General features: G+C 37.2%; 1 protein-coding gene across 12 annotated transcripts in view; it reads right to left on the bottom strand.

The window, feature by feature from the left end:
* The window catches only part of LOC107698370 (myomegalin-like), a 68,431-nt gene that overhangs the window by 18,053 nt on the left and 31,912 nt on the right, over positions 1-18,466 (bottom strand). For 6 of the 12 annotated variants that reach the window (XM_016499355.1, XM_016499349.1, XM_016499348.1 and 3 more), the window contains exons 1-16: positions 9,032-10,328; positions 7,307-7,444; positions 7,031-7,150; positions 6,587-6,676; positions 6,085-6,456; positions 5,874-5,978; positions 5,210-5,347; positions 4,937-5,116; positions 4,657-4,851; positions 4,301-4,579; positions 4,107-4,226; positions 3,907-3,976; positions 1,886-2,001; positions 598-767; positions 358-493; positions 120-279 (exon numbers count right to left, since the gene is read on the bottom strand). In XM_016499355.1, the coding sequence (XP_016354841.1) occupies positions 120-279; positions 358-493; positions 598-767; positions 1,886-2,001; positions 3,907-3,976; positions 4,107-4,226; positions 4,301-4,579; positions 4,657-4,851; positions 4,937-5,116; positions 5,210-5,347; positions 5,874-5,978; positions 6,085-6,456; positions 6,587-6,676; positions 7,031-7,150; positions 7,307-7,444; positions 9,032-10,225 (3,583 nt within the window). In that variant the 5' untranslated portion in view covers positions 10,226-10,328. Of the gene's footprint in view, positions 1-119; positions 280-357; positions 494-597; positions 768-1,885; positions 2,002-3,906; positions 3,977-4,106; positions 4,227-4,300; positions 4,580-4,656; positions 4,852-4,936; positions 5,117-5,209; positions 5,348-5,873; positions 5,979-6,084; positions 6,457-6,586; positions 6,677-7,030; positions 7,151-7,306; positions 7,445-9,031; positions 10,329-12,279; positions 12,334-13,619; positions 13,777-13,885; positions 14,050-14,273; positions 14,398-17,504; positions 17,582-18,466 lie in introns of those variants that run through there. The other 6 variants (XM_016499357.1, XM_016499356.1, XM_016499350.1 and 3 more) reach the window with 4 other exon arrangements.

The raw sequence follows: 18,466 nt of genomic DNA on the forward strand, positions 1-18,466 counted from the left end.
TATTTTCACTAAAAAAGAGAGTAGGTCTAAGTTTAAAACCATTTGTGGCATTATGTGTGTTATTTGTTAACAAGCATTTCTGTCAGTGGTTTCATAGACAAGATGATGTGTTTACTCACTGAGGAGTTCTCTGTAGTCTTTAAGTTGTTCGGCTTGAGCTTGAACTGTGGCCTCTGACACCATGAGTCTCTCTTGAAGCTCTCTGCTCTCCTGCTGGACCTGCTCAAGGTCAGACTTCAGTTGCACCATCTGGTCACACATTGGCTGCCTTTCATTAGGCTGAAACACAAACGTGCATTAAAGTTTGCAGTAAAAACCCATGGATGCTATTTACTATCAGGTGTAAAGCAAACTCACCTCTATGCCAACTGCATCCACCAGCTGTCCATCGCACCTATCTGAAGTGCTCTTCTGTCCATCATTCTGAGGCTTTCTTCCTGTCACCATAATATTGAGCTCTTCATTTTCAGAGCGTAGAGTAAAGAAAGCTTTCCTGTTTTAGGAGTACACACACATACAAATAAGAATTTCACACTTTTAACATTTATTATTTGTAAAACAGTCTTTTGTAACGTTGTTGTATATAGATAACTTTACCTCATTTGAGAGAGAGAGGAAAAACCAGCCTTTTCCAACTGGGACTTGAGCTCCATCAGTTCTCTCTCTACTGCCCTCTTCTGCTCCACCAGTAGCTTGACCTCCGCCAGCCCTGGACCCTCAGCTACTGCATCCTGGCAGCCCCTAAGACCTCTATGCTGATCACAGCTCTATAAAAGGGAAATACTATGATTAGGAAACAGTACCTATGCCATAGTGCAATATATACTATGATTGTAGCTACAGTATACAGTGCACTCAAAATTATACTTTTTATATGGATTAATCCACATTTGATGTCTTATAGAAAACACCACTTTCAGATAAAGAATCCGCACTCGCTGTATCCTCTTAATGAGTTGTAGTTTATTTTTATTTTGCAACTGGCAAATCGACAATCACCATGATACTTATAAAAACAATTATTTTACCTATAGAATTTTGAAATTTTACACTGTAACAACACTGAAATTGTTAACTAAAACTACAGTGAAATCAAATAAAATTAAATATTAGGTGAAAAACTTTAAATAAATAAGAAATGTTATTGAAACTAAATGTAACTGAAATAAGTTTAGGCTGAAATAATAAAATACTAACTGAAATAAACTTCAAATCAAATCTGAAATAAAACTAAAACTATTTAGTTAAAGATACAGAAAGATATTTAGTTATAGAAATATTTTAAATAGAAATTATTAAAAAAATAAATAAAAATGACAAATGCAAATGACAAAATTACAAACAAATTAAGCTAAAATAGAAATTATTATTTTAAAATATAAAAATAAAAGCTAATTCAAAATAATAATAAAAACACATTTATTTGTATTAGTTTATTTGCATTTTTTTATTTTCTTATTAATCATTATTACTTTCTTATTATTTTCTTAATATTGACTTTACGTGTTTTATTTTTTTCTCTCTCACTTCATAAGATAAAACACTGAATTACCATTGTTTAAATGAACTTGCCTTGCCAATACTATTGCATAGTATAAGTCAGCATGGTTGTTGAATTTAATAGGTTTTTATATTTGGGTTATTTTCATTTTTCACTTTTTTTAATGCTGCATTGTATAGAATAGTATAGTTAGCTAGGATTTAAATCTTTGAAGCTCAATATAAAAGCAAAATATGTTTCAAATGTGCTATATATATATATATATATATATATATATATATATATATATTATACCTTCAGACATAAACCTACACATAGAAAATATATTTCTAACTATGACCAAAATACATGCAGTACTATTATGCTTTCAGCATTTTGTCATACCTGCACGCTGACCAAAGACTGAGCTGTCAGTTTGGAGCGCTCCTCGTCTTCAGCACTGTCCGCAAACTCACTATTGCAGTCTTCATCATCCTCCTCTCCATCATCTGATGTACAACCTAGAGGAAAAAGTATTGCATTGTTAGTACAGAAATACACCCAAATGCATTCACACTCTCATACAGACACTGTGCACTGACTGTTGAATGCGTCACTATGGAGACTAGTGAACATAATACTCTAATGAGGCTCATCTTACTGACAGTGGGCTTCTCTGAGTAACCATTCATCTGCAGCATATTCACAAACTATTCTACCATAAAATCAAACTAATCCAGGACCATATTGACTCTCAGTGACAAACGGATACTTCAGGCCAGTATACACACAAAAAACAAGCAGAAAGACAGGAAGATCAAGAGCAAATAGATGCAAATACTAATTTCCTGAGTGGCAGCACCGCCCACTTCTGGATTCATTCCATTACTGTACAAGTTAACATGATTTGTAAAAGTTCTGCAAAAGCCTGTTTTGAGTACTATATTGTAAATTCAGTGGTATATTATATATTCGGCAGGTTATATAAATTGAAAAAAAAATAAAATAAAAAATGAAGTGTAGATGTTATTGATAAGTATACGACTAATGGCAAGCTAATTTTATGTTTATGTAACTACAGTGATACTGGATACTAGAAAGAGGTTTAGCGGTTTATAGCCAACAAGATTCTACTATTAATGAATATTAAAATATAAGCTTTATAAAAAGGGAAGCTGCTAACATGCCATCAATTTATAAACTAATGCTTAGTGTGCGCTGCATTTACTAATGAACAGTATAATGTGACAATTTCATGACATAGATTTGATATAAATCAGCTACTGGCTTCTGTTAAGATCTGAGAACCTTGAGTGATTTACAGTATTATTCTGGGTTGTGTGCCACAGGACAACACTGAGCAATGATCTCTATTGTGTATGTTGTGTAGTATCCAAAACAGCATCTCTAGGACTTTATGGATCATATATAAACAAACAGATATTAAGAAAATGTGTTTGGTTAGGTTTAATGTGCAGCATTTAAACTTGGGCATTAATTGTGCTTGTGACTTTAGGAAATGGGAAAGAATGGAAAGAGAAGAGAAAGATATAGAAGAGAAAAGATCAGCCCAAAGGCCCAAAATGTCCCAGTATAAATAAACACATTTTCACCATATCACCCCAGTGTTTTTTTTTCTTTTGATTCGGTATGTTTCATCAAATAATTTACTGAGAGTCAAAATGATCATGGTACATACAAAAAAATGAAAACTTATCTAAAATGCACAACACATATATTATTTAAATATCCATAGCATTAGTTAGGCAGTAACGTGGTATATCCAGCTCAATACTAAGTGCAAATGACATGCTACAAACATCAGTTATTTTGCATGCAGACACACTTATGTTAACATATATTAAATCTACGCTCTAAACCTATTGAATAAATCATTCTAAAACAACACAGCAGCACTTAAATACAATGAATGAAACTGTCATTTTGAAGTACTACAGTGCATTTTTTTACAGGTTTCTACAGTAAACACAGTGACAGTGAAATAAAATAAGACCCACTTTTGGTAGCCCTCAAATTTACATATTAAGGTTTTAGATTTTTTTGCTTTAAATTAATAAATACCAGTTAAGCACGTGGAATATTAGAAAAAAAAAGAGCTCAAATACAAATGATTGCACTGCTAAAAATAAAATAGAACATTAAAAATCTTCATGCACACATGTAAGATGAAATATAAGTAAACATAATGTTGTTAGAATTCATTACAATAGTATCTACAAGACTCTAGTGGCTTCAAATAACTAAAAATGCACAAATCAGTCTTTAGTTGTTACTAATTCAAACTTTTGTTAAGCTCAGCACATGCTTATCTAGTAGTTATAATTGCGATGCAATGCACAAGGCATCATTTGTCCTCTGCAGCCCCGGGAGGCCACATTACAGACCAAACTGCAGCCTGTCCCCACCTCCAAAATCAGCATGGGATTTAGCCGCCTGTCCTGTTTCCATGGACACCAGAGGATCCAAAACAGCCTGCTTAAAAAATAATAGTCATACAGTATATGTATAAACAGCTGAAATTGTACAGCACCAAACAAGTCATGTAGTTTAATGCTGATTCAATTTGTTTCATTTAAACTTAGCCTTTTTTTGTTGATATGCTTACCTTGTGATTAATGCAGGTGGCGTCCTGATGTTCCACCTTTTCTCTCAGCATCTGTAGCTCTTGGGTCAGTCGCTCTACCAGCGGTAAATCTGACGGATCCACCAACTGCATCTGCAAGTCCTGAATAAATCAAGTCAATAAATGCCCACACCTACAAAAACATAACATTTTAAACTCAAAGGCTAAACACAAACCTTGATGATTTCCTCTTTGATGCTCACAGTCCTGCTCAAAGCTTCTATATCTGAAACCTGGGTCTTGAGTTGGTCTTGGTGGGAAGCCAGGGTGGCGTGCAGGGTGGTAAGCTGGTTCTGGGCCTCTCTTTCTCTGCGGAGAGTCAGTCGGAGCTCGTCCTGAAGAGTTTGTGTGTCTGCTTCAGTCAACTGTGGGTTAGCTGACCCAAGTTGCCTACGCAGCTCCTGCAATCGAGCGGTCTGTTCAGCCATCACCTGACCTACACGCCCCGCAGAATCCTGGGAGATTGAGTGTGATGTTAAAAAATGACTTAAGGCTCAGGAGGTACATTAGATTGTCAGTGGTAGAGAGTTACCTTGATGTACTGCTCTCTTGCACTGATAGTGTTGAGCAGGTCTTGGACCTGTGAGTGATGCTCTTGAGTCTGTCTGCTGCGGTCCAACAGCAGCTCCTGGAACAAACGCTCTTTGAGCTGAAGCCGAGACTTGAGCTCCTCAGCCACCTCACCGGGCCCGACTGACACCTTACTGAGAAGAACCGCAGTCATCTCCTGCAGAGGGATGCATGTTGGATGAAATGAAGTTAAAGAGTTTAAAAGAACACTAATGTGCATTATATCTGAAGCGTGCGTTCACCTCTGCCTCTTCGGTGCGTGTGTGTAGCGACGTCTGCAGCTGGCTGATTAAAGTGTCTCTTTCTCTCAGGCTGTGTATGTGTGACTCTTCTCTCTCACACTGAATGCCCTGAGCATTGCGCCAGGCCTCACACACCTGCTCCAGCTCTAAACTTTTACCACGCAGCATCAACTCCAGACTCTACACAGATAAGCACATGAAAGTAGTTTTAAGTGGAACGTATGTATTGCTGGTATTCATAATTTTAGCAGTATGCTAGTGAGACATCAATACCATGATGGTTTCCTCGTTGTTTGACAGCACACATTGAAGTTGCTCCAGGTCTCTTTCTTTCTCTCTCAGCAGCAGTTGCAGTTTATGCACCTCGTCTTCCTTCTGTTCCATGCATGTGAACTTATCGTCTATCGCTCTCTGAGACAGGTAAAGCAAACTTTATTGATATAGCACATTTCATATACAACAGCAATTCATTACCATTCAAAAAGATTGGGTCTTTTTTGAAAGAAAGAAATACTTCATATTAATTAATTTAGCAAGGAAGGATTAAATTAATCAAAAGTGACTGTAAAGACATTTATTATTATTTTTATTTCAAATAAATGCTGAAAATACATCAAAAATACTGAGAAAATTATATCATGGCTTCCACAAAAATATTAAGCAGTACGTTTTTCAACACTAATCATAAGAAAGGTTTTTTTTTTGGGCACCAACCCAGCATATTAAAGTGATTTCTGAAGAATCATGTGAGCTTGAAGACTGGAGAAATGACTGCTGAAAATTCAGCTATGCATTTGTAAACAAATAAATGCAGTCTTTGTGAGCATAAAAGAAAACATTATAAATCTAACCAAACCTAAACTTTGTAGTGTATATAAAGCTATTTAAAAATGGTTGAATAGGTCAAATAGCTTGTATATGTGTGTTTAATATGTACCTCAAGTGCTCCATCTCTTTCCTGAATGCGTTGTTTAAGCTTGTGGATGAGGTTGTCTCTATTCCCGACAGGCTCTTTCTGACCATCCACCAGCTCACTGTAGTCCTGATCAAACAGAAGAGTATATAGTATCAGAGATTAACATACTTATAGAAAGTCTATCAGTACTAATACTAGGACTAATAATCAAAATGTTCTTTGCATGTCTTACTTCTATCAGACGTTCTTTGTGCTCTAGTGAGGTCTTCAGTTCTCGAATGGTCCTCTCTCTTTCCTCAACCTCTTTCTCTCGTTGTCTCCATTCGTCTCTCCATTTCTCCTCCATTTGTTGTACCTCAAGGCGAACCTTCTCTAGAGCAGCCTGTAGATCCTGGTTGTGTCTTTCTCCCTCTTGGTGCTGCTGCAGGGCTCTCTGCAGGTCAGCCTGCAGGTGCTGGTTTGCACGAGCCAGGTCTTCTTCTCGCCTCTGGCCCTGCTGCTGTGCCCTTTGAAGGCCCTGCAGCTCCAGCTGGGCTGAGAACAAAGAGCCCTGGAGGTCCGACATATCAGCCTGCAGACGACTCGGAGCCACTCCAGACACCTGCACCAGCAAGCCATTGGGAGAAATAACCAGATATAGTCATTAAAATCTTTTAACATTGCACTTAAAAGAACTTGACAATAAATAGAAAACTTGGTGGAGTGTGATCTTTCAATTTTAGGAGGATTCCCACCTGCTGCTGAAGCTGGTAATAGTTGTTCTGTTGCTTCAGGGAGCGCAGAAGTCCCTTCTGTTCTTCAATAAGCCGGTGGAGATCAGTAATCTAGCATGAAAATAGATGATTTTCATTACAAGTTTGAATCTCATTACAGTCATTACAGTTTGAATCTCAGCTATAAAAAAGAAGTCATCAATTAAGGATTGCAAATGGATTAAATGACACACTAATGAAATAATCTATCATGGGGTGTTTGAGATGTTTATATAAAAAGTAAGCAAAAAGTACTTACGTTATGTAAAAGTTTTGTCATTTTTTATCTAGTCCTCAGCTTTTTAATAATAAATGTTATAAAAAAAATCTTTATACTAACAGCCCAACTGCCAAACCGTGTGTCTCAAGCATATGAGGAAAGCCTGATATTCAAGTCACCGCTTTGAACTTTCAGGGCAGACATACCTCACAGTCTTTAGTGTTGAGTGAGTCACTCAAGGTCTGTATTGTTCTCTCCTGACCACATGCTGCTTCTCTGAGAGAGCGTAGTTCACTTTCCATGTCCCCGAGCCTCTGTTGTAACTTCTATTCACACACACAAACAAAGGAGCTCAGCAAAATGACGATTTAATGATTCTCATTCCTGCTGAGACACAACAACACCATAGCAACAACAGTACACCATAATAACTTGACAGTCAAATGACTTGCTTGATGAAACATCACATTTGATGTCAATACCTTATTACTAGCCTCGCTTTCTTGGATCTTGGTCTGGAGAGACTGGACCTGCTGTTGGGCCTTCTGCAGCTCGCTCACACACTGACCCGCTGCGTTCTCATACTCTGCCAGCTGACACTGCTGCTCCTCAATCAACCTCTGAAACAGTCAGTTCATAGAAACAAATATTTAAACTTTGATTTGATTTGAAATTCAAGTTGTCTTTTCTGCTAATGCAACCCTGATCAACAGGCCAGGAAAATTCAAGCCTTCATTATTTCCTACTCAGTATTCATGTTATATAAATTAAATACACTGCAAATTCTGTTTCATGTTTTCAGTATCAATAAATACTTTGCATAGAATCTAAGTCGACCACTAAAGAAGTATCATTGTCAGTGAGAGGACGCATGCGGTGCTGAACAAACAGTTATGACCATTGCCTCCCTCTACAACTTCCTCAGGAAGTCCTATTTTTCCATGGCGGCATGCCATTCACTTCCTTGTTTTTCATTTTCACTTACATAATTTCTCTCTCTATTTACTGACATAAGTTCTTATAATAATAAATATAAATGAGTCTCTATAATAAACAGAGACTTTACTGCGCAGAAAAATAGAAGTTAGTCTAGCACAATAGTAGCAGTGCAATTAATTAAAGGATAATGTTTCTGAGCCCTGTCTATGGTAGCATACAGTGATTACAAGTGGCTGTGCATAGTACAATACTGCTGACTGTGAACACTAAATATCAGATTACTCATACTGCCTGTTGCTTTATCTGTCATTACATGGACTCACACAATTGGGGTTTACCTATTAATGGATTAAATTAAAAACATCATATTGCCAAAAAGATCATACTTCATTCTGTTATTTAAACATATACACTACTGTTCAAATGTCTGGGGTTGGTAAGATGTTTTATTGTTTTTGAAAGAAGTCTTTTAAGCTTAGCAGTGCTGCATTTATTTGATCAAAAATACTGGAAGAACACTAATATTGTGAAATATTATTTACAATTTAATATAACTGTTTTATATTTTAATATATTTTCAAATATAATTTATTCCTGTGTTAATGGTGAATTTTCAACTCCAGGTCCTTTAGAAATCATTCTAATATGCAGATTTGGTGCTCAAGAAACAATTATTATTAGTTACCTGCTTAATATGTTTGTGGAAACAGTGATTTTTTTTACAGAATTATTTTACAAATAGAAATTTCAAAAGAACAGCATTTATTTGAAACTGAAATTGTAATTATTTTGCAACATTTTAAATATTTTACTATCACTTTTAATCAACTCAATGCACCCTTACAGAATAAAAGTATAAATGTGTTTTTTAAAAATCTTACTGACCCCAAACTTTTGATTGGTAGTGTAAATATAGAGCTAATATTTATTCATCAGAGGAGTGAGAATACAATGATCTCTTTAGAATTAGCCTGTGGCAGGAAGCACTGTTGCTCACAACAACAGTTGCTAGGAAATAATTGCTAAGAAGATGATGGGTAACCTAGTAATCAAAAGCAATCAGAGAGCTGGAGAGCTCTGGGAGGAAAAAAGGCCTGAGGGAGTTCTTCGTCTACTCATCTAGTTTATGCTCTATAAATTCATCTTTCCTGTTTCTTAATATACTATGTACAGACAGTCCACAAAAGATCCTTTTCAAACAACCCTTATTATTTCTCCTTTTCTTCATTCTGATGGTTTATGGAGAATACTTAGGTCTTTCTGTGTACCTTCTGAAGGCCCAATGGCTTGCACTGCACATACTCATCCAACCACAGGTCTTCCATTTCTGCCAACTCAAACTGAAGCTCCTGCTGGATGCTGGAAGGAGCATCTGGAAGATGGGGAGAAATGGGACACTCTATCCCAATGGGAGGCACCAGTAGCAGAGGGTAAGGACTCTCCATGGGTGTAGCGTTAGGTTTGAGGAGCACAGGAATTCGACTACCTCTGTGACTCTGGAGAGGGTGATATTCAAAGCTTTTAAGCAAGCTGAGAGCCGTATCAAGTCCACACACAGAACCAGGCCTCTTGATAGCAGACCGTTCCTCTTCAGACTCTCCCTGCACGGTGTTGGGATGGACTTTTGCTGACATCGACTCTTGGGTGACATCTACAGCGGTGTCCAAAGACTCCACAGAGGAGGCAGGACTCACGCAGACAGGCTCTGGATCACTGGGGCGGCAAGTTTGGTTGTTCTCGACAGGTTCAGGTTCTGGTGGAGGAGCGGATGGGACGGTTTCCTCAGCGCTGTCCAGAACACTACCGGAGTACCGTGTGGAGGGCCCACAGGACGTGCTCCGACCCACTTTCCTGGGAACCTTGCAGACAGCCTCATAATCTGAATCTGCCACTCGCAGTGCAGCACAACCTTTGCATTTCCTGGGACGGGGACCTGAAGTGGCGTCCGCTGCCACATGGCATTGATGATGAACAGGGCATTGGTGGTCTTGAACCTGCTCTTGAGCGCCTTGCTCAGCCCAGGACTCATAGATAGAGTATGTCAGATCTTCCTGCAGTAGAGCGTTGTACTCAGATTCAGCCACCTTGGAGAAGTCAACTACAGAAGAGTCCGCAGCACCGCTATCCACTCCAAAATCATCAGCGTTGTTTTTGCGGAACAGTCCACCAATGCACTGTCTGAGCCTGTCTTTCTCCAACAAGAGCTTCTGCATCCGTTCGACGGACAAGGCCTCCACCCTGGCAATCACAGTGTCGAAGCGGTACATTCGGTCCAGCATGAAGGCACACTTGCTGCAGGCAAACTCTCCCCTGCCGTCTCGGGTCATTTCCCTGCCCAATGCGTAGGACAGCAGCACCTGCAGACTCAGCTTGGCCGTTGGGTGGAAGATCCATCGCCGCTGGTTACCATACAGCTCCCTTGCACAGATGCGACACACGTCCTTCATCTTTGAGTCCAACATTATAAATCTTCAACTAAATATTTGTCTACAGTAGTTTGTGGCAAGAGCGAAAGTGAAAATTTCATGGCATGTATAGTTCCTAAATTTCTATACAGTTCCCAGCAATGGAAAACAAGACATTTAAAAAAAAAATAAGGCAAAGTAACTATTTAAAAATATAATTGGAAATTATTCCAATTTCATGTCACTTTTTTTTATTGAGATGACGCCTTTAATTAATTCCAGTCAATCCACTAAGTCTTAAAATTGTGCTGTTTTATATCCTAATGTATGGCCTTCCGATTGTTCTTTAAAGAGATATATTGCTGGAAATAAACGTCGATTTTGATTTCGATGTTGAGATGCTTGTCCTCGTCAGCGGAAATAAAGATGCGTGTTTTGTTCTTCACTCTCGCGCTCCAGATTATGTTTCATTCGTCCTTCTGTGAAGACGCCGACATGACAGGACATCATTTAAATCCCACCGCCCGACAAAAACGTGTAATTTTTTATATAACCACCACTACCCGAAATGTAGACGAAAAGAATATCATATTCTGTCCCCGTTCAGCCACACTAGAGATTGACAGTATTTTGTGTATATAACCGGGTCTCAATGTACAGACAGCAGAGCAGCAAACGATGTGGCAAGAGTGAGGCAGGAAAAAATGGCGCGTACCATTTTCTGGACAAAGAGGGGTGTCGTAAACATGCGTTTCTACAATACATCTTACTTATTTAAAACGTTGTAACGGTTACTAACTTCTTAACACGCACTTATATTAAAACCGCCGTATAGATTAGCGTTTTATCGTCCATTGTTTGTCAACAGTGTTTTTGTAAATTCTTCGATCACCCCTCGGTGTACGCAGTGGTACCGGTTGCACATAGGGAACAAGCCAAGCAAATGAGGACACTGCTTTACATACGTATTTCCATTTTCGACAAAGAAATGCAACTGTGAAAGTGATTTGTTTTTCCGACGTACTGGATTCATTCTATCTATCTATCTATCTATCTATCTATCTATCTATCTATCATGACAATTTATTTAGGGATGTAATCATATTCAATATTGGCAGAGCCCAAATGTAAAAAGCAGTCTGTAGGTACATCACGGATCTAAATACTCGTGGTTAATATCCTGAATAGTTGTTTCTATTAACATAATAATAAATGTGCAATTGTAATGGGTCCTGCTTGTAAATTGACTAAAATGTCCCTTGTTAATTTTACATAGATTTACACAACCAGATTTGCTATCAACATTCAACACAGTAAACTTGTGGAGGTAGATGGATCAATCTCTCATCACTTAATATTAATGATATTGATTATAGATAAAACTGAATGATATTTTATGGTGATATTTGCACATTTTGGCAGTTGTGTGGTGTCTCTGTGTGAATTTTTCATTCGAATGTCTTTAGAATTTATACAATGGAGACAGAACACCATAACAGCACTAAAACGCAAACCGCCCTTAATCAAAAACCTATGTATCCTAATCAAGCAAATGTAGCATTATCTCATTGTTTATGTCAAACAGTGATAGTGATGGCAAGGAGTTGTTGAGAGACAGTCAAATTAACTGTGAGTTTTCATTACTATACAGTGTGATGTAACTGAATGTTTATTTTTAAACCTGAACCCAAGTCAAACAAGAAAGTGAATACTGCATCCCTTAACTACCTTAGTTGTATGATTTTTTCCATGTTATGACAAAAATTATTTACCAAGAGCAAATAGCAGCACAGAAAGTAAAATACATGAAAATATTAAAAGTAGCAAAAAAAGCTTGGATTAAGTGTTGGATAACAAATGACAAGTTCTTTAAAATACAAGGAACATACTGTTACATTTTTTAATAGTTTTAAATGTGTGTCATAGCAAGACTGCACACCGTCGCTAGATGTCGCTGTCAGCACACTGGTAAAGCTTCTTCAGCCAAATTAAAGCCATGTTTTATATTTAAAATGTGCTAAACTTCAATAATATTTATGTGTAGATTACATGCAAATACTTTAAAAAAATATTTACTTGAGATAAAACATAAATAGAAGAAAAAGTCTTACTTGCATCTCCTGATCTGTATTGCCTTTTCCATGAGCCAGTTCTTCTCTGAGAGTCTAAAAAAGAGAAAATGATGTAGCCTGCTGCCTGACAAAATAAGCCATGTCATGTCACTGTTTAAAAATGAAAATTCTGTTTTTCTATTTAACCCTGTAATATTCAATAATAGTCAGTATTTTTTTAACCTTATTGAAAAAAAATTTTATAAAAACAGTTTGCGGGTTTTTTTTTTTTTAATTATATTTAATACTTTGGGCTTTTAATGGCTTTTTCATATTGTATGATTATAGTAAGAATATGTAGCTGATACTCAAGGAAGAAAAAAAACACCTCACTGTTATCCAGAGGCCCAAACTCAGCAAAATATGCAATTTGGTGCAGTTGATATTTATATGACCAAAAAGTAAGATGAAAATCTGATAGTTTACATAGTAATGTAATTCAATGAAATCGCAGACTAATTACAAAAAATGCGTATACATATCCCATGTTGGGAGATGCTTCAGTCCTAAGTTGCCTCAGACCATCCATCTTGAAACATTCCTTACAATACAAAAGTTACTCTTACGTTACTTTAAGTAAAGATTTCACAGCACAACGACACATGTACCACGACCTGAAGGTGAACATTTTCTGAATTGTACTAAATGGCTTTTTAATAAGATTACAGAATGCATGTAGTAGATTGTGTCTGCAAAGTTATGATCATATTGATAATTTAGAGGCCTTAGACATTTGAGTATCAAATATGATTGAGCAGGCTTTACAGGGTTAAACAATTTCCTTTGAATTTGTCAATTCCCATGTTTTGGTCCGTTTTAGTTCATTGTTTATACAGTGTTAAACAAGTTTATCTACACACAGGCTTTAACAATTTTATACGTCTCAGTTTGCATATGAATCTAAGGCAAAGTTAATATAAATTTCCCAGTGTATGTGATTTATACCCACACTGTAAATATACTAATCTGGGAGAAGTATTGAATCACTCCTGCATGTGCCATGGTGCCATGACCTATTTGCAATGGCATGACTGTGTGTGTATGTGTTTATAAATACAGTCTGATATCTGAACCCATTTTCCCTTTAGGGGTTGAATAGGGGCCAGTGGCCAAAGTGACCTAGTTAGCTGCTGGCTTTTAACCACATTGAGGAGTACAGTATAGCCAGATATTGCCTGCACAATCACATTGATTTGAGTGTGTATGCTACTTGCCCAAAAGCATTATACTGTGACACAGTGGCTGCTGCAGAGGTGACACATTTAAAAAACATTACTCATTATCAGGGCCACATGAAATCTATGTGTGCATTTTGATGGATGAGATCCTATACACGCTACCTGTGTGTGTTTCTCTTTCTGCTGGAGGGAAATGTTAAGGCTCTGCACTTGCTCTTCCAGTTGAGTTAGTTTTACAGTAAGGGCATCCCTCTGTGCACTCAGATCGGCTGCCTCTTGCTCTCTCCTGCATACGGTTTCATTCAGTTCTTCTATCAACCTAACAGAAACAAAGAGTCATCAGATATTGTTTTTTTATTTTCATTCAGAAATCTCAGAATAACATTTAATTTCTGAATGAACTTATTCAGTCCTTCTGTACTGTTTACCTGTCCTTCTTAGCCATCTCTTCATGTTGTGCCATGGCAGACAAGCTTTCATTTCCTCCCTGCATTTCCATCATCATCCTCCTTTCTAGGGCCAAACAGCGCTGGGACTCTGAATCTGCCAGGGAAGCCATTTTTTCTGCTTCACTTCTTGCCAGTTGAGCCTCCTGAAAACAAAAATACCATAAAACGCAATGCAATGAAATAAAATGCAAAAATAAAATCAAATAAGATTTTGGTTCTGGATGGAGTCTCTTACAACAGAATTTGCTTCAAAACACACAAGAATAATAAACCAAGAACAGCAAAAGCGCTTCAAATAGTAAATGCTGGAAATATGGATTTCATTGTAATGAGGTCAGTTTATTGCGCATAGGAACACAATGTGCACCTCCTGCAGAAGCTGGATCTTGGTCTCCAGAATCTCTTGCATGTGTCCGATCTCCTGCTGCCGTTCCTCACAGCGACGCTGCACCTCCCCCTCATTCCGATTGGTCAGACTTTCTGCTGTGGTTCTGCGAAGTGACACAATACAAACAAAATAGCTTTAGTGAACAATTCGGAAAGAATGTGTCAAAACAAATCCATCGATACAAATGAGAAAGGGCGCTTTTGGTCTTAAAGTTGCCAGTGCCATTGTGGATTTGTCTCAAAGTTAACTAAAAGGCTAAATTAGTGAATTACATCTTCCATGATCAATTGAAATGTACACTATCGCATTTTTTAAACAAAACTGTTTAAAGGCAAACAACACTGAGTCTATAATAAGTCTTAGTAACATAGAAAAGAAGTGTGTTTGCACTGAAAAAATGGACAATTATTTGATTTAAATTAAACGGAACAGTGCATTTTGCACCTGGTTAAACTGGACTGGGATTGGTTAGTGGACACGGGAGTTTACAATGAAATGTGACCCTGGAACACAAAACCAGCCATAAGGGTACATTTTTCGAAATTGAGATTTATACATCATCTGAAAGCTGAATAAATAAGCTTTCCATTGATTGTTAGGATAGGACAATATTTGGCTGAGATACAACTATTTGAAAATCTGTAATCTGAGGGTGCAAAAAAATCTAAATATTGAGAAAATCGCCTTTAAAGTTGTCCAAATTAAGTTCTTAGCAATGCATATTACTAATCAAGAATTAAGTTTTGATATATTTACAGTAGGAAATTTACAAAATATCTTCATGGAACATGATCTTTACTTAATATCCTAATGATTTTTGGCATAAAAGAAAAATCAATAATTTTGACCCATACAATGTATTTTTGGCTATTGCTACAAAATATACCCCAGCGACTTAAGACTTAAGTGAATTCAACCCTAGAAAGTAAATGACTAGAACAATCATTATTCTGACTATTTATTATCAGTAATTGTTCTGATTATTATTATTTGATATTATTTGATAATGTAAGTGTATAGTACTAATGCACATATATTTATAAATAATTATAATAAATCTAATAAAAAAATGACAAAACAATGTATAAATGATTTCAATCTAAAACTAGATAATTATAATTTTTAATTAAAAAAAATGTAACGCAAAAACTGTATTTAAAAAAAAAATCATGTTTTAGGTATAGATTTATCTGTATCCTTTGGGGGGAAAAGCGAGTGATAGTGAAGCGAGTGGTCATGTTTGATTTATTTAATCTTTGTCCCTAAGTACATACCTTTCTGACTCTGTAAAAGAGTTTCATTTAATTTTTCAATCCTCCAAAGAGTATTAAAGCAAAAAAAGTGAGTCACAAAGGTGAGTCGTAACAATCTTTGCTCACGTCTCCTCTGGGATGTGTTTAGCAGGTCTTTGTGTGTGTGAAGCAAAGCATTCTGGAGTGTCTATGAGAGCCTCTCACTCAGTGCAGCGCTCTAGAACCCTCTCGAGGACCTCGTAACGGCTTTTCCAGACTCCATTGCTGCATTGCAACGGAGCTGTTTTTGAACGTGATGATGGCTGTGGCACTGACCCTGCTGTAATTGTTTGATCCAGAGCAAACGGCACCTCTGGGTTTTTTGACTGCACCGTGCAAGGACATCCATTATTGCAACGAGCGAACTGAGCAATCGTCCCGATCAGCCACTACATCAGTTAGTGTTAGTAATCACAGCCTACAGGCATGTCATTTAGCTTGGAAGGTGATATCATTCAGTTCTGCTTGTTTTTTTAGCCCTCAGAGAACCGAATGTTAGTTCTGAGGCTCGGAACGATGGCTTAGAGGAAGGTATGAGGAAAACATGAGGAGAAATTACGAGGGGAATCAAGACTCAGACTCAGGTCACTAGCAGACACATCATCAGAACTGAACAGATTTTGTGATGGAAATGACACATAGCAACCGGCCCTTCAACAGAACAATGATGTCACCTGAAGAATAACAAAGGAAGGGGGTCTCATTTATAGGTGATCCCCCGAAGACCAATGGATCCTACTGTACATTTAAACATTACTAACACACTTCCACTGGACCATACAATAAAAAAGTCAAGCATGAAACTCAAACCCACTTACGTGAGAATTGAGTTGCTCATTGTGTGTTTTACTGAGAATGAATTAGCTCTTGTTGCAAGTGTATTTGTGTAGTGCACACACTACCGTTCAAAAGTTTGGGGTAATTGACACTTTTATTCAGCAAGAATGCATTAAATTCACTAGTGACATGACTTTTACAATGTTAGAAGAAATTTAAAATTCCACAAAAATAGTAAGCAAAAATGTCCACATATTAAGCAGCACAACTGTTTCTTGAGCACTAAAGCAGCATATTAGAATGATTTCTGAAGGATAATGTGACACTGAAGACTGGCGTAATGGTAGCTGAAAATTCAGCTTTGCCATCACAGGAATAAATCATATTTTAAAATATTAAAATAAAAATATAACTGACCCAAAACTTTTGAATGGTAGTGTATATGTGTATTTGAAACTAAAAAGGAGCTCAAATATCCTCTCCATCAGCAAAAAGTGTTACAGGACCGTGGGCACCTTTCAATGGGCATCATGGCACTCTGCTCTGTCCCCCAAACCTGATAAGCGTCCAACACAGACTTAGCATTGGACTCTGGCCTTTTGCATTTGGCAGGTCAGCAAGATAAGTTGCACATGCCTATGAGAATCAGTTATGCTAGTTGGCAGCAGACCAGCATTCTGGGTGAGAGAGAGGATCACCAGACTAAAGAACAGACAGATTCATAGAACACAGACTTGTTTTAGCCAGTTTAACTCTTTTCCAGATTACATTTGGCTTCACTATCTGGACTCTTAATCGCATAAAGACATAATTATGTCAATAGCAGTGAAACTAAATATTTATTTAATATTATATTTTTCCTTATATAGCTTAACAACTAAAAGTCTACATTCACATGGTTGGTGTTTTGGACTGACAACTGTATTTTCTAAGAGATATGATTTTTAAATTATACTGCTCATACAGCAGCTCTCAAAATGCAGGCGTAGAACTGTGTAATAACTGAACTGAATTCTGTAAATGGACTGACTGACAACCATATTCTGCTGTAAATGTAGCCTAACTGTAATAGACATAAAGAATCTGTCAACAGCAACTATATAAAGATATAAAGAATATATTTGTCTTGTTTGATACTTACAGGGCCTTGTCAAGCTGTTCCTGTCTTTCCTGGAGTTCTTGTTTCAAGCTTTCAACTTCAACCTTCAGCTCAATGTTCTGAAAAACAAAGGGATTTTTTTTTTAAGTCATTGCAATCACATTTCACTCTCCTCTTGCAGCAAAACTAGCTCTGTAATGCAGGATCTGGAGATAAATGTTATGTTGTTGTGCTTTTGCATGTACTGCATTCAAAAATATGATTTTCAAAAAGCATGAAAAGTGTGCGAGTTATGTTATTCAGCCACATTTCCTGTTTTTATCTGTTCAATTATAATAATCTCTAATAAATATTCCATTAGAAATTCATGCAACAATATTTTTACTAACAGATTTTTTTCTGAAAATAGTCACATGCAATTAATATGCTACATTAAAAATATTAAAAAGAAAGTTGTAAATATTTCATAGATCTTCTCTGCTGAGTCTGCAGAGCTCGGTGTGAGCTCTCTGCACGTGCAGCTGGAGTCTCATGGGTGTGGGGAGACCTTAAAATAGAACAAGAGACGCCAACCACCTGCTGTTTCACTCTCTCTGACATGCACTCAAACCTGACCTCTCTACTTTTTCCTTCCCACAATGCACCAGGCCACAGCAACAGAGACTTTTTTTTAAACTCTCACCACCAGATACTCAGTGTAGCTGGCATGAGATCAGTGCCTAGTACTTTGTGTGTACTGTTTTTTTGTTTTTGAAATGATACATACACATCCCATTATAACCCTCAGGGACGTTTGCCAGTAAAACTGTTTGATAAATGACAGCACACAGGAGCAGCTGTCATGTATCGGTCGTTCTTAATTATTTGTGTAGCCTATATGGGTCAGTGGGACTAATATTTGTTTTATCAGGTTCATTTGAATAGGTCAGACACAAAAATAGCATAGTTTTGGCACTTATACTGCATCGTTCGGCTTTGTTTGCACACACAAACTTCAGTTGTGA

Source organism: Sinocyclocheilus anshuiensis, unplaced genomic scaffold (assembly GCF_001515605.1).
Source record: "Sinocyclocheilus anshuiensis isolate Anshui unplaced genomic scaffold, SAMN03320099.WGS_v1.1 scaffold1746, whole genome shotgun sequence".
NCBI classification, from domain to species: Eukaryota; Metazoa; Chordata; class Actinopteri; order Cypriniformes; family Cyprinidae; genus Sinocyclocheilus; species Sinocyclocheilus anshuiensis.